The sequence below is a fragment of the Photinus pyralis genome, unplaced genomic scaffold (assembly GCF_008802855.1).
Source record: "Photinus pyralis isolate 1611_PpyrPB1 unplaced genomic scaffold, Ppyr1.3 Ppyr1.4_LG3a, whole genome shotgun sequence".
NCBI lineage: Eukaryota > Metazoa > Arthropoda > Insecta > Coleoptera > Lampyridae > Photinus > Photinus pyralis.
The window spans coordinates 5,424,980-5,442,643 of record NW_022170509.1 but is presented as its reverse complement, the minus strand read 5'-3'; the positions used below and the strand labels follow the sequence as shown (position 1 = coordinate 5,442,643).

At 35.9% G+C, this 17,664-nt stretch overlaps 1 protein-coding gene across 2 annotated transcripts in view; it reads left to right on the top strand.

Annotated features, from left to right (window-relative positions):
* The window catches only part of LOC116165358 (forkhead box protein P1), a 142,871-nt gene that overhangs the window by 11,671 nt on the left and 113,536 nt on the right, over positions 1–17,664 (top strand). Inside the window, exon 1 of one of the 2 annotated variants that reach the window (XM_031479730.1) lies at positions 13,580–13,744. The exons of the other annotated variant lie outside the window; for it this stretch is intronic. Coding sequence (XP_031335590.1) covers positions 13,742–13,744 — 3 coding nt within the window. The 5' untranslated portion in view covers positions 13,580–13,741. Of the gene's footprint in view, positions 1–13,579; positions 13,745–17,664 lie in introns of those variants that run through there. 2 annotated transcript variants of the gene reach the window in all.

The following is a 17,664-nucleotide window of genomic DNA, read 5'->3' as shown; positions in this document are numbered from 1 at the left end:
CGTATCGCGGTTCTAGTTTTTGAACAAATAAATCCGAAACTGTTTGATAAGATTATTTTTTCTACGCATATGTTAATAAAAAGAACGCCAAAGTGGCACTATACAAGGAAATAGGAAAACAACTTGAAAATTAGGTTTTATGAATATACAGTGAGTTCTTTTTAAATGCGAACATAGGAGTTTGCATGCAATGTAATTTCGCTATATTCGATTTAAAGAAACACACCAATCTATTGAGTAGTTCAAATGAGTAGTAGATAAAATTGACAGCTGTCACATTTTTAAAAATACCGCCGTCCAATTTAATTTCAAAATCGGTTAGCTGATTGCTTAGAATGTCAAGGAGGATACTTCGAACATTAAAATTCAAGATACGAATATTTTTTAGGATCAGATTTTTTATTCTTTTTTGGGGTTCCATTCTCAGAGTTCTCCATTGCAGAGGTAATCTAATTACCATAATTTACAAAATTTAGTTCCTATAAATCTAAATCGATTTTGTATGTGAATGACCTATCGACGCATCCAATAATTCCTATTGTAGTAATAGATGTATAACTGATTCTGGTTTTAGAGGGTTTGTAATCTTTTACGTACGTTTCTAGTAGCAAAGCACAATGATCGGACAATCCAATATCAATTACTTCTAAATTATAATTGTTTGCATGAATATTTGTAAAATTATTCGCGCAATTATTTTTGCGTTTCTTCCCACGTACTTGGTCGAAAATGCCTAGGAAGGTAGTAAATTCCTGAATGAGAAGGCCAGTTTTCAGCCTTATATACCTCATCAATGAATTAATTAAAAACAATAGGAGTAAAGCTCTTGGTAGTTAAACGTCAAAAGAGAAGTGTTTTTCCAAAGAAAAGCCCAAGGGACCAGTAAAACTAAGACTCCCCTGCTTAAAAATGAAAAAATAAATCTTGGTACCTATTGTAAAAAAATGCACAAAGGGATATGCGGATGTGCTTCCTTTTTCATATTTAATTTTGTTACGCACCCGTGGTGCTCCTATGCCCCATTTTTCGGCACTAGCAAAGAACAGAGGAATGTCTCTTAACAATTTCACCGGACCCCTGGTGTTGTCAGATCCGATTTTTAAACAGTGTCCCGACACTGGTATAATAAAAATCAATCTATAGAGAAATATTACATATAATTGACATAGTATCAGTCTCCCATAGAAGAAATTCTAAATATCATGTAAACTATATCAGTAGTGCGAGCACCATTTTATCTTATTTAGCATAAAATCGACTCTCAACCCATCTTAACTAATCAAGAAAGTAAATTATTCCTACAATGATCTTCTCAATAAATGCGCCAATTGTTGAAGTAATGACTGCCTTGCCCTAGTGTAGGTAACGGTCCACTTTTTATTGCTGAACGTCGAGTCTAAAACATTCTGGAGGAATCAATCGCACTTTTCGTGTAATTAAGAACGATCGATTCGTATGGAGAAATCTTCTAGATCAATTTCGTTTGTGGGTTAAATTCTAAGAAAGGTGCATATTTCAAAACGGAATTGAATCGTGCTTATGTTTTGTTTCGCTAGGCCATGGTTTACCCATATGTCAAGAGAAGATGAGAAATATTTTTTCGCCAAAATCAAATAAACTATCCTGCCATAAAGACGGATAAAACGCAGAGAAAAGCTAAACGGTAGGCATTTAAATAGTTTGAAAACTCACATACCGATACTTTTGGAAATATTTTAATACTTTTTCTCCACCTTTAGATAATAGGAAAAGCTGAGAAAAAATAGCGTATGTAATTTGTATTATAAAATGTGCCATTTTTGACTTGGTAATGTTTTTACTATTTGTAAGTCTTTATGTTTAGAGTTTGTTCATGTTGGGAGACGGGGAGAAAGTATATGATTTTTAAATATTGCTATCTTTTATGCGGCGTTTATTTATTTTTCAGAATTATTTGCATCTAATCCAGGGTAATGTTAAGTATCTATACCCTTCTGTAAAAGTAAACGTTTTACATTTTACCTTTAGAACTATGATATCAAAAATAAAATCATTGTATTTTGATTACGCACAAAATTGCATGTTGGGGCCCCTCCGATTATCTTGCACCGAACACTTTGGATTTCTCGTTACGCTACTGTATACCAGTGTCCTTCAGAAACAGATCTCCGCAACCTCTGTCAGGCGGGCCGACAAAATTCACGGTGGTGTTTTTCATGAAAAATAGGTCGAAAATTTTTATGTACGTATAGGTGCATCGATGCGCTGGATCAGTATCTACAATCAGTGCTATTAGCATTTTAATTTCTACAAGAGTGCTTTTAATATTCTAAGAGTGAAGTCACCTTTATTTTTTTTTAAATAGATATAGTAAATGTAGCAACTGTAACACTCCAAGACAGAAAAACCACATTGAATCAATAAATGTAAATGGGAATCTGGGAGAAAAAAACATCTACTTACTATTCTCTGTTAGGCGTTATAGAAAATAGAAATAAGTATAAAAGATATAACAAGGAATAGAATTCGTTGCAAACAGAAAGAAAACGACTTGAACAATAGAATATCAATATCATGTAGATGCGCAGTTGATAAAAGCGATAACAATGCAAGGGGACAAAAATGTCTCCCGTGACGTCATAAAGAGTCTCCAGGGATATATTAGGCGACCAAGGCGATTGGAAGTAGACGTGCCTTACACACGTAAATCCTCGTCCTTGAATCCTCTGTAGTGACGGTTAACAGTCCGTCGCTAGTCCCAACAAATGTGTTGGCATTATAGAGACGAATGGGACCATCACATTGGCTATACAGCTCTATAGAATAAATACTATCATCCCATTCGACATATGGCAAATAACCTTTTTAAAATGTTAGTAGTGGATTACAACGTCCAATAGTTCTAAAGCCTAATACAGGCTAGCTATTGATTTTTAACAAAGCAAGGTAACAATTTAAAAGCTCGCGCTAGAAATGAGTGGACAAATTCCGATACGGTTATTTGTCATATCAAATGATTGCCGTTCACATTCTTTCATTACTTGAACAAAAACTGTTTATAAAAAAAAACTAATTTTGCTCTTCGACGATGTAAGGAAGTGCTGTGGACTGGAAGTTTACATTTTCCCAATGTAACGGAGATTCCCCATTTTAATCGTTAAACACAGTTCGCGCTTAAGGTTTTCAAAACGTACCTTATTTCAAGAGGATAAATGGATTGGTGTCATTTTCTTGTTAACTTCTTGGTACGGTACATTACAGCAAGCGCACGTACGGACGCGGCCATAACTCCTGCTGACGAGTAGTCAGTTGACGTAACGAAGCACAGGTAAACTGTCGCAGTGATGAAGTGCACGAGTAATGAGATGAGGAAATGCATTGAACGAAGGTTCTGTTTCTCTCTCTTAATGTAGAAACGTGCTAACAAGAGGAAAATAAAATCAACCTCTCGTCTCTTTCCCCACTGAAAAACTTAATTAATTTTTCTCAAATAACACTGTCAAACGGCTATTTATTCAATGACAGAAATTAATCAAAGACGAGGACATGAAATGATCAAAGTACCAAACCGCATAACCGCAGCACCAACTGTATTGTTTGTTTGTGAGCCAGATAAGATCCCGCTGTAGCTGTGGTCATCCGCTATCGCTTCACACTCCATTTAGCGAGCAACAATGATTCGGCTATGGAACAATACAAATACAATGCAGGCAAGTGACCATAGTAACTGACCGCTGGCCGCCGCCGCCTTATCTGCCAAGAAGTCATTATGCCATGACAAAGGCCAGCACGCTATTTCTCACCATGCCATTGACAAGACGCGGACATTCAGCACCAAACATATATCTTCGTTAATTCGAACGAGAAATAAAATATATTTGGAAAAGATCGCATATTTTATTTTCACTCTCCCTCTTTTCAATCTTGTATACAACTTTCCAAAATTAAGCGAAAATTAGGTTAAAACCGTAATGCTCGAAGTTGGGTAGGAGGTGTTATTTGTATTCGCAATCGAATACGAATGGCATAAGTAATGCCCGGGGTTCCTATCCTGCCCGATTGAAATTAATCCCGAATCTTCTAGTATTAATGGAGAATATTCGCAGATTTGGAAATACCATTATCCTTATGTTAGAAGGCATAAAGGACATGTTGCGGAATCGCTCGCATTTTAAACGAGTGCGAGGGAGACGACAGGTGCTAGATCGTTCTCTTCGCGAAATATAGCTTGTTCCACCCCATTCGGCCGACCGGAGAGCAAGACGGACCGTGCATAGAAATTAGCTGCAATGCCCAAACGACACCCTACCGTAACGCGAGCATCACGCCAATCTTATAAATTTAAACTCCTGTTATTTATAAAATCATAATGTTACGGGTAAACATTGGCAAAATTACTTCTCTATATTCGCCTTTCCTACCCTCCTTTCCAACTCAGTAACTGTTCTATCAGGGGTTTTGATTTGTTTCCCTTTTATCGACGTTTTACTTGAACTTATTTCCTGCGTCATAATGCAGCCGGCCTTTACTCGTTAAGGTGATTGATAACAGTACATACATATAAATTTGGCCCCTTTAATTATTTAAAAAATCCGATATTCGCTAAAAAGAATATTTTTGTAGTCATAATTCACAAGGTTTTATCTTCGTCGTAAATAAACGACCCTAATAATTAAAAGTTTTTCTCGCTTATAAAAAGATAGGACAATGTGCTAAAAAGGCCCCGCTTGAGTTTCAACACCCTCGATCTTTGGAATCTGACGCTTTAACGGTTATTCCTCTCTACTATAACTTACGAGATTTGTAAGTACACCTGAGTGCTGTGACATAAACACCATATGTAATTTAAGATCTAATCAAATTCGGTAGTTGCACCCTCGCGTATCCAGTTGAGGTACAAAACGGCAATTTACACTTGTCAATGTATTAAACATCGTAAATCTCGGAAAACATTCCGTTTCAGGATATACCTCTGTATTGCATAGTTTTCTTTTTTACTTTCATTGACTTTAGAGAGTTGTATAGCGTCAAGCGGCTCCAAAGAAAAAGAATTGATATACGATTGGATTCTCTTGAAAGCTATTTTTTGTAAGCGGTACTCCAACGATATTTTTTCGAAGTTTATGTTAGACATATGTTACGTCTCGCCTTCGGATGGGTTGCAAAAGCAAAGCTCCTTCGTCGATAATAGCAATTAGACGTATAGCTTTTATATCATCTAAATCGCTTTACAAATGTGCGAAGACACCTTTATATTATACAGTTTAGAACCGCGCTTTTACAATCTAAAAAGTGTAGGTACTTACTATACTGCTAATTTTAGTAGTCTTTCGGAGTTTCTTGGCATTTTTTATGCTGATCCATTAGCACTGTTTCCTAATCCATTTCCAATTTTTAACACAATATATTAATTATAACCTTTGTACCCTACAGGTAAGGTGTATACAGGGTGGTGACTTGCGTCACGCATCATAGGGATTTCAATGTAAAATTCATAACATGCCATTATTGGCTCCCCAAATTATCTTAGAGCAAAAATGTATTAAGGTTTTTTGTAGGAAAAAAATTTTTACGTCAATTAACCGTGCTAGTTTTCAATTTTTTGCATAATAAAGACGGAAAATTGGAAAATAAAACCCACATCTTTTTCAATAATCTGCGATGCCATGGAATTTTATAATACAAAAATTACGCCAATATCCGTCATGCCATGGAATGTCTGCTATAAAACAAATCAAATTTTATCAAAAAGTATTATATTTAGAACAGCGAATTCAACATAAAGAAAGACCAAATTACTAAAAACGGTTTCCTAATATAACAATTTACAATAAATGTTCGAATAAGTCACCATTAACTGCAATAGAGTAACCCAGTCGATCATAAAATCCATTTCGAACTGCTGCTAATTGATAACTGGATAAGCATCTTTTTGTTTTAGAAAATTCCATGGCATTGCAGATTATTGAAAAAGATGCGGGTTTTATTTTTCCAATTTTCCGTCTTTACATGAAAAAAATTGAAAACTAATACGGTTGATTGGTGTAAAAAAAATTTTTCTACAAAAAATCTTAATACATTTTTGCTCTAAAATAATTTGGGGAGCCAATAATCGCATTTTATGAATTTTACATTGAAATCCCTATGATGCGTTACGCAAGTCACCACCCTGTATATATTTACACGTCTGTATATAAAGGAACGGGCCCGTGGACCATAACTGCCCTTTGGAATAATGTGTTTGACGACAGTATAGAAGATAATTAATCAAATTTTCGTGGGATGATGGGTAGGATTATCAAAATTGTTTTATTTGATTCATATGTGTGCATTATGTTTTGAAAGTATCAACGTATCCCGGATCAAGCGGGATTCCATGGGTAACTTGGTTATTATTGAAGTATAGGGGACAATTTCGTTTAGAAAATTTAAAAAACCGTACCCGATTAAAAGTTATTTGCCGATTTACAAAAAGTTCAATATTTCTACAATTATAAAATTTATAAAAAAAGTCCCAAGAGCGCATTGTCGGAGGAGAGTATTTACAAACGGCAATCGGGACGTATGGTATAGTAATATACCCATTGGTGATGTAAAAACTTGCAGTGCGAATATCTCGAGATTGGAATGACCGAGGAGAGTAGTCACAATGGGCTATTCAAACATCTCGACTAAGCCTATCTAATGGTAGAGTCAAAACTTTAACTGCGAATATGTCGAGAACAGAGTGTCGGAAAATGTTACTCGCAAAGAGCGATTGGGCCGTAGGGGTATTAAAAAATATCTGCCCAAAAGTTGTGCACAATTTTTACTTATTTAAACATGTGCCATATTGGATTTATACTAGTAAAGATGACTATTTCCACCATTTTTCATGTGAGCCTGAGTTCATCTTTTTGGTCAATTTAACAATTAACTATTCTTTAATCGATCATAGTTTAACACACCCCATTCATTATTCAACAATTAATATTATATTATTATAATTCGCCGATATAACTAAAGGTAAGATTAGAATTACACTAAGATACAGTCCGCTCATTTACAAATTATTTAATTAATCGATTACAAAACTCCATCTCTAATTATTGTGAATTTAGGATTTCGAAAAACATTCGTTGTATCCTCTGTATAGTTTTACCTATACGGTGTGTTTGCTATTATCTCAGAAACTAAGCCGAATTGATGGACTAAATGGACCCGTTTCAAATAACATATTTTATGTTTCAATGTTTTTACTTTACACACGTTGTGTAGTAAATTTTATATAAAGGACCATACGCCTATACGAAATGCTTTTTTAAATTAATTGAATAATTTGGAAAAATAAAATGTATATAGTACTTTACACAATAAATTGCTATTTGTAAAGGAAAAAAGACCCACTATTTTCAAGATTCGCTTAAATAAAGCCTAAACCTTACTTAATGCGCAAAAGCTCTCTAAAAATGGATACAAGGTGCGCAAGAATTAATTTCAAATCTCGCGCGCAGTTTATTTTTTTATGTGGGAACATTCACCGAAAAAGAAATTACATCCCTAAGAAAAAAGCCTCTTGGAAATTTATAGTTTTGGGGTCTGTGTTTTCAATTAAACAATTTTAACAACCTTAAAGGTCTCCCTCGTGAGCCCTGACATCTCTGGTTTCAATTAAGAAATTGTATTGGAAATTGTGTTAAAAATTTTATCAGAAATTTAAAAAAAGTATTGCCAACCTTAAGAAACACAGGTATCCCTTCCAGAACCCTTTCAAACACCTACCATCTCCGAAACCGTATTGGAAAACCAGGTGTTTCCAGAAATATTTTTTTAAAGCATTCCTATGAATCTTCTTCAAAATTATCTTATAAATTCACATTGGAAACTTTTTTAATTTAATTTAATCAAAAATTGTCATTCGCATGAATGCGCACACTTTTTAAGGGCAAGTGATAATTTAGAAATGGTATAAGTATTATTATTAATTATTAGCATTACTTATTTTGTACCTACTATATATTCCAAATACGTCTTACAGTCTACCAGAGCCTACTATAACGAGTAGTAGTAGTTATAGTAGGCTCTGAGTCTACTCATCCGTGCGTACGACGATGGTACATTATGTCTGTACTTAAATTTATTTTCACCGGCTTTCCCTGTCCGCTTATACGGAACGACTATAGTTGCAAATATTCCAAAGTACAAAATTGAATAGGTACAAACAACTAACAAGTGCATATCTGCACATTGAAGGAGTAGTTATAATAACAAAACCGAAAGAAAATCCGCTAAAAAGTCAGAAAGTAATTAATGCTCAATGTTGATCACAAAAAAATGCTTTGTCGAAAAAGACAAATTGTCGCAGTAAACTAAAAGTTTTAAACGGCAGGGAGAGAATCTCGACAAAAGAGCCACAAGCGTGGCACAAAACGAGCGCGCGGTTACAGGAATCTTTGCAGTAGTTTGTAATTTGCCTGTAATTGCAGGTAAGTATAATTGCTTGAGATAATAAACGAAACTGTTTATTTCGAAGCCAGGCCGGCATAATGCGATCTTTCTCAGATTGCAAATATCAAATGTGATTCTTGCTCTCTCTGCACCAAAAACGGTGGTGCTTGAATGAGAATTTAAAGGCAAACGTTTATTATATATTATATTGTAGTATCTGCAGCGATAATCTGGTGCTACGTGAGCAGAGCGTCGCGGCGCGTGCAAGCGAGAGAGATCCTCTCGCGAAGAGGCAAGTGTGTCGCGCCTCGTGCGTGCAAGGAATTAATAATAGGGAGCAAAGGGAGTAAATATGACGACGGTTTATGTACGAAAACTTTGGCTAAACGATTTTTTATTTTTGGGGTGCTTTGGGAGGACTTCTTTCCGAAATGTTTTCAAACTTTTAAACGGTCCAGAGTATCGCATTACGTCGTGCTAAAGGTTTAAACTACATCTATTACGTTAAATGCGGCATTTGGAAGAAATTTATAGGACTAGTTTTAGAAACGCAGGTTTTTATTCCTTTTATACCCAGAAACTACGCCATCGCTTCAGACCATGGATTTCAACGTTATATAGAACTTGTTTGTATATTTGTTTTGCTGTTTTAAATGGAAATCAGTTCGATTATAGAATACCAATAATGTCAGTTCCTCTTAATGTATTCACGAGCACAAACAACCACTCTATTGAAGGTCTTCGAGACGGATTTCATATATACCATCAAGCTTAAATTTCGAAAACAACTGAATTTTAGTCAATTTTCCTCTAATCTTATTTATCACTTTGGTTCATATACAAGTTAAAGATCCACAATTTGCGTTCGTTGAAAACGTACTGCAAAAAGGATTATTGTTTTCAATACAAGTACCTACTAGTGAATACCTTTAACCCGAGTCATCGAGTATAGAGTGTATTGTTTTTACTGTAGCAAGAAACATGGGTCATTAACCTCAGCGACAGTAGTGTTCATTTGGAATTATCAAATAAGGTGGTGGATAATAGTTACTGTTATATATGTCGGTTGTTTTGGTTGCTTAGCAGTGTTACTTAGTTACATATTTATTATTTTTCAATTAGATTGTTTTTAGAGATGCTGCTCTGTTCGAAATTAATAAATTGAATCAAGAAAATACAATAATTATGTACAGTTTATGTACAATTGAGGTACCACGAACCCAGAACATACAATACAAAAATTAACAGTTACCCTGTCTAATTAGGGTACCTTCTGATATGTCTTGAGGGAATAGAAAGAATATATAATTGTACGTATGTTTTTGAGGAAAATTCTTTTCAATTACGGACCTGAGGATCAATACCTAATATTTAGAAACCCTTTATGACAGATAATTTGAAATTATTCATGAGGCATGCTTCTCTAGTGCGCCGAAGAAAAATCTCCCGCATGGTATCTACTATCGCTAAAGAGTGGTCAGTAGGGAAATGGTTGGTATATTATTTAGAAGGTATTTAGGGATTGGATTACAAGATCGTTTTCCACGTAAACGTTTCTTGATTCTTGGCAAAATAAAAAGTCATTAGCGTTCAATTCGAAATATCAGGGTGAATGATCGCGAGTTTCTATTTGTGAGCTTGCAAAGATTCAGTTGTACGAGGATCATCAACATTACAACATTTCTTTCTGTTCCTGCACACTTTCCGTAACGAGGATAATTCGTCCGCACACCGAGCAGAACCAATTCTTCTCCTTCCAACACTCCCATATTTCCATCCCAGCATTTTTCTGCAATTTCTTCAGCATACATATGGAAATGAATTCCTCTCCCGAATCCTCATTGCTGCTCCATGTCACATATAAAGTCTCCGTCTTGTTCTTTAGACTTCTTAGGTCGATTTTGTTGCGATAATACGAGATGACTCCATTGCGCCGATTTTCACACATATTTCTTCTGTTGGGCTTTAAATCGCTATTACTATAAAGCTTTTGGGCCTTATGGACAGTGTATGATGCCACTAATTTCCCCGACCCAATGACTTGAATCATCTAAAACCTTATTTACATGTTTTGTAACCCTTTTGCAAACCGCATTTCATTTCTCGGGTTGTCCACATAAATTCGTCGTAGGTAATTTATTATATTGCAAGCGCGGGAGCCTCTTCTATAGTTTTGGATAATTGATCAAAAATTTAAATTTAAATTTTAGTTTCTCTATTTTCTTAGATCTTGTGTGTAAATACTTCGGTAGGTGTAGTTTTACTGTAAATGTAAAGATAATAAAGATTTTTTTCACTTTTTTTCTTTTTTCTTTATAAGTTATTGATCAATCGTATAGGTACCGTATAAACATTCTGTCGCTTCTCTTAAAAAAACACCAGTCCACGCCTGACGTATCTTCTTTAAAACTTTTTATTATTTTGCCTTTTACTTCAAGATACGCCTTTACCAACACCCTCATGTTTATTCTGGTTAAAAAAACCAAGTAGCCAAAAATTAGATTCATCTCCCAAACGCAGGCATTTGTTTGTTGTTAATACTTACTATAGTATTTATACGGCCGAATTATTTTAATTTACTTGAGATATTAAATAATGTTTTGCCATATGTATCGTACATTTTGCAATGGTCTTATACTATAAAGGTCAAAATTAGAGGTATTGGCCAATTCACCCCTGTACCTGTACATGTGTACGGGGTTGAAAAATACTGAACCTTATGTAGGCATAAAAAGAGAATTTGTGCATACTGTAAAGAATGGTTGGTATTTTTAACAAGGACAGTAGCTAATTTAATGGGCCCAATTGTTGGTCAGAACTCATTATTAAGATTCGACAAATCTACTGTAAACTAATCTTTCATTAGAAACGTCTCTCTGTAATCTACCCGTACGGTCATAAGGGGTGGCATGGCCACATTCAGTCTGACTGGTTGTCTTTTGCGCTCGCTCGCTTTTACGCCGCGTGCACGTGTATTATTTAGGATACACATCCAGCCTCGGCCCTAGACTAGAACCCTCGGTCAGTAGATCAACCACCGTCTATCTATGTCTCTCATTGCCCTCCCTGCGAACACACCTGCAGGTCGAGATCACCGCCTAACTGTTTTTGTTCGCAATGAGGCCTTAGATTTTTCGTATTGGATCAACACCATGATCTATTCGAGCAAATATCTGCCAGGAGTTATACATAACAATAGCCCAACAACAAAGCACGGGCAGCATGGACGGCCTGCACAATTCACTCACCACCTACAAGTGGGAGGCACTCACAATCAAGGGCTATTATACTCCAAACTCACTAATACTTCCGATGCCCTACTTAGCATCACTTACGATCGTTACCAGTGCGCGTATGCCTTAACACGATTCCTTAAGACCTTTACAACCATCTGTGCAGAATCGCGCATACTTGACCAGTCAGCTTGCCACATTTCAAATAGGGGTTCGTTGACACCATATAAAATATCGTTCTTTACCTCCAAAAATTCGGGCAATCAAACTTGGTCCCGCTTAGGTACCACCAGGGACTTGGTGATTTATGTTCATGCAATCTATCAGGTAGCTGATGATATAAGATTTTTTTCTTTAGTTCGCTAGTGCAATCACGTATGCCGCTCAAGCTCAAAACTGACGGCTTAGAGCTTAGCCTTTTCATTGCTACATTATGATGCATGGTGGGTCATTTTACTTCCTCATCTATTATAAATAAAAAACTGGCTCTTATGTATGATGGTTACTTGGAATAAAATAACTGAAAGAACGCACACTTTGGGGCTCACCCCGCCATTTTTTAAACATGTTATGCTGTTACGATTTTCGGCATACGGAATATCAGAATGCTGTATTGTGTTGAATTATTAAAACTCATCAGTACCCAATCTTCAATTTCAATAACTTGAATAACCAAAATGGTTAAATTAAATCTCGAATTATTTCCAAAATAGGGAGCACTTCGAAATAAGTGTATAAATTTTGAAAATTGAACATCCACTCTCAGGTCCTTTATTAAGTTCATACCTACTTTTAAATTAATAGTAGATAACATGTTACAGCAACTGCAAAATCCAATAGGTACGTTTGGAAAAATTGTTCTGGGTGCACATAGAAGAATTGACAATTTATAATACTGGATCAATAAAGTTATTTTTTTCCTAATCGAAAACTCGGTAAGGGTTGATTTGACCTTATAAAGTTAACAAGAAATTCGGTTCAATCCCGTAATTATTTACTTACTTACTTATTTAGGTAGTGCAAATTTTGTCCAATACATACATTTACATTTTATACTGAATGCGAAAATATATACCTTTTGAACTAAGTATTCCATTTTTCTCACTGAATCATGCCGAAAAAACGAATCAGGTCTTTTATTAACTTGTGTTTTTGTTTTCGAATAAATATCGCTTAATGGTCACGAATGGGGCTGAATTTAAGACAGAGTTCATTCGGTCTGAGAGAAAAACTAAATGGTTAGTTTTTTATGCATTCGTCGAGGCGCATAACATGTATACTTATATACAACCTATATGACCTACTCCAACAGGTGGTAGAACATTTTGTTGTGAAAATCTGTAGAAATAAATCTGACATATTATTTAGAAGTAACTTTTTATTTAGTCAAGTCGAGTTTCCTTGTGCATATAAAAGTTTTATGAAAAATTAGGTTCTGCGAGAGCGGAGACACGAAAAATATAAAAACGTGCGTCGAAAGACGAAAAAAGGGTCAAGAACAAGGACTGCGTTCTCCTAATTAAAAATTGTTTATTCAAAAGTGAGAATCGATAATTACATAAGTTGAAGCGGGAGTACGGAGAAAGCGGAGCTTTAGAATAAGGCGCGAATCGCGTGGTGTTAATGGTACGCTCATACACCAAGCGTACGTTACCTATACGACCGTAAGTCGATACTTAGTATTGCGCTCGCCTGAACTCACAACTAGCTACCATTTTTTGTTTGTTTTTCTTCCCCTGTAAACAACATGCATGCAACCCTCCTGGCCCCGTCGGTCTTCTTGCTTTAGTACAAATATACTACAGTATTGATTTATTTACCCCATCCCTCGCAAACGGCACGTAAGGATACACAGCAGTTGTGGACAAACGTTATTTCACTGTATGTCGCTCGAAACCGTTCTCTAATAATTATTTGTTTGAATTCGAAAGTGTTTTTCAGTGGTGCACGCTTTCGTTGGACCCCATCTCTTTCTCTTGCATAGAAGATGCGGAAACTTCTGAAATCACCGTTTTCCGAAATACCACATTTAAGTGTTTTAAAACTAGCGTTCCAATTCTACACATGAATATCCAACGAGGAATGCGTCTACGATTCAATGAATGGTTTGTTACAACTAATTTGATCGCACTCTACTTTTTCCAAAAGTAAAATTAATCATTTAAGCGCACTCTAAATATATAAAAGCACCAGAGAACACTGATCAATACAGATAATCAAAAGTGGTTAGTCAGATCTGTTTAGTTTTTGTCTGCGAGGGAATCTGTTATAATTTACTCCATTTTCAGCTATAGAAAGTTTGGTGTGAGACATCATCGGCGGAGCGTGTCATTATAAAAACACGAAAGAACATTAAAGCGCGTTGGAAACTTTTGCCGATGGTTACTTCATTAGGGTTGGGCGGGCTTAATCGCCGTTCCACCATCCGCCTCGAGGTTAGACGTAATATTCCCTCCGCCGTAGCAATAACAATCTACACAAAGATTACAATAAGAACTTTGGACCAAAAATGCACTGCAATCCGAGATCTCCACCGCTCTTCTTGAATTCTCAGTGTATAAGCAGATTTAAAACGGCAATATGCAAGTTACGCTCTTCCACTATAGTTTAATAGCTTTCGTCGAATCCCTCAAAATAGTCCGAATTAAGAATTCGCAATTAAGTCAATATCGATTTTTGCATTAGACAACCCTACCGTTGTAAAAATAGGGTATTCCAGTCGATTATGTGTGTACCTACATGAAAGGGAGTGTGCCCCGATAAAATTGTCATCGTCTTTGCAAAGTAACAAAGATGGAACGGTATCGGTTGTGTGAAATTCTAATTAAACATTATGGTACCCTAAAATTATTGTGATAACTTCTGCAGAATCTTGGAAGAGCACATTAAAATTTACGATCCGAAAGTTGGTGCGTTGCGGGCTTCGCCAATCTTCTATCTAGAATAATAGCCGTGTCATTTGTGTATATAGTAAGGGATCCAGGACCGGGTTACTGCAATCTTCTACTTAAACGCGATTCATATTTCATAAACGCTAAACGACATCTAATTTTATCGTAACAATTTTCGGTATTCCTATTTACTTACTATAGGCGGGTCATGTACGCGCAATGTTCAGGAATGACGCATGTTTTAGTGCGCGTTTTACCTACACCTCTCTTCCCGTTACCCTTACCTACTTCTTCTTGCTGTTACTACACAATTAGCTTCGGCCTAAGGGAACAATCATCTTGCAACTTCGACGATCTCTCCCTCGAACGAGCGGGTTATAGCCATCGCCTAAATTACAGACATGTATATTGAAAGACGTTTACTCGCACGAGTCCAAAACTTGGTAAAACTTGCGTTGGAGAATGTAGTTTCGTGCCAAAGTGCTACACGTAGAATCACTTCTCTCTGTCAAATGCTCCGATTCTGATATGCACAACTGGGATACTAAATAAACCGAACCGAACGACTAGGAACAATGTGTGCTACCTTGCGATCCATGCTCTAGGGACGTGCCGTTGTATTTGTACTTTTACATTACTAACTAACCACTTGGCTGTTGTTAAAGTCGAGTTAACTTTAAGTTTGCTGACTTGTCATACCTACTGTTTCTTGGCAAACATGGGCCCACAACCTCGATGCTTATGTTACTTACAGGAGGTAACAGTACATACCTCCAAAACAAGATTCTCAATTACAGTTTAATTTGCCTAAATACCCAGCAACAAACTTTCAGCATTATACTCAAGTTTATACTAAGACCCAATTAAGTTATTTGGCATGACAACGTATTCAAAATAAACTTTTTAGGTTAACTAATGAGTTACGCGTTCGCTAGTAATTTATGTTAAACAAAGAGTTAATATGATTATTATCGTTATTGATGTTAAATTTCCTTGAGATACACAACATGTTTTTTACATGCGGCATTGTTTACACGATGCATTTTTAACTGCAGCGAGCCAGCGAAAGGTTTAAGCTTTAACATGCTTGATGTCAGTGGCGGTTTCTCAATAAGTGCACATGAGCACGTGCACTCCCAAAAATCATTTTAAAAAAACGAAAACAATAACAATTCTATTTATGTATTTAACATTCTTGCACGTTCGTATCTCGCAATAAAAATAGTTCACTTATCTGTAATGCAAAACCTAACGGGTACACTGACACACCGCTGAACGTGTATTAAGAATTATTCCCATTCCGCCTTCCTGTGCAGTGCACGATTAGCTACGATCTCGGATTCGTTCAAACGCTACGTCGCCTTTCCCCGTGCGCCCCGCGAAGGTCCAAGTTGTAAAGTATAGCAAGAGCACACTCTCATTGTGTACCAGTATTCGCCGGACTGCGAAGTAGAGCGTGTTGATCGTTTCGGTTTTAACAAGTAACGTTGCGACGTTACCGTTCATTATTTAAAGACAATTATTAAATTTAATTTACTAAAATTAGAAGATCAAATTAAAATAAAAAATGCGGGTCGCCCAAAACCGAGTTTGGAAATATCGAAAATCAATAAAGGAAGAATAAACGATCGTTTAAAATAGACATGTATGACAACCTGACTGGTTATGCGGGTTGTACCTTTAACAATAGTCTATTGTTTTCCGTGTTTGTTGTTTGATGATGAGCTCGGTGATGAGGCATCAGAATGGACAAAGAATGGCGTTACAGACTTAGTCCATTTATCCGAAAAAATTAAAAAATATCAATCTTCAAAGGCACATCATATATCTGCTAAATTGAGATTTAATTTATTAGGTAAGCAAGATATAAGGCAGCAGTTAAATAGTGCATACCGTTTGAGTATCGAAAAACGTAATGAGGAAGTAAAAAAGAACAGGTATGTTTTATCCAAAATTATAGACCGTATAAAATTTTGTGGTGCTTTGGAACTTTCTCTCCGCAGCCATCGACAAATCGAGAAAATTCAAATCAATCAAATCAATACGCTTTTTTATGCCATTTAATAGGCCCAAAAAACTTCGTGTTGCAGTGACACTCAAAAAATTTTCGCCTCCGGCTTTTTGCCCGTGGCCCCATTTTTAAATTGTGCACCCCCAAGACACACCACTACGCGCCGCCACTGCTTGATGTACTGTACTTTTACTACTAATATCACAATAATTAATCTAGTATTAGCTTTCAAAGTGCTATGAAAAACATACTTCAAATTGCATCTTATAAATACCAAAACCACCAATTTGTAATAATTGATTGAAGAAGCCAAAATGAAGAATTATTTAGAAAACGTGTTTTTTATAATGTTTGGGAAGACGCTACCGAAACGTAAGGGAAACCTGATTCCTCAAAATCAATTGTTGTTAAAAACTAAAAGCGCGAGTGCATTTTTGAACTAAAGGGCTCTGCAGAATCCAAATCTGCTTGTTGCCTCCGTATACTTAAAATACAAGATGCATGGCAGTTAAATGAAATGTGTGAATATACAACGACAAATTTGTTTCATGAACTGGCGTTTCTGCTGTTTTGGAGCAAAGGATTTCAAATATATAGACATCGGAAATCGCTGTGATAATCGTAAGTGGCTTAAATATCGGTCCAAAGAGAGTAAATTTCCAAGCTACCCGAGGCTGCGTGGTTTCGTCTTCACAGTGAAATTCTACAGTTTGATTAATTTTGCTTTGGTTTATGTTATACATCTCCATTTACGCCAAAGCTTTACTAACGATACGTTGCGCATATTTTATCTAGCCGAAAATATGTTCAATAAATTTAATAGTTATATCTCTTGATTCTTATTTAGATTTCTCTACGTGTGTATGGCGTTTGTAGCATGACCTTGGATTTGCTTATCCTCCCAGTGTTCAGAGTATTTTTTTCTCATTACTCGTACTGGTGTAGTATTATTTCACCAAGTTAAGTTTTCATTTATTTTCGCGCTGCCTTAATTTTTTATTTATATAATTTTTACTTTTCTGTGGTATTTGCAGTTTTATTTCTAGATTGGAATAATATTATTATTATTATTATTATTATTATTTTTTCTTCATTTGGGCATCGACTACTGAGGTCATTAGCC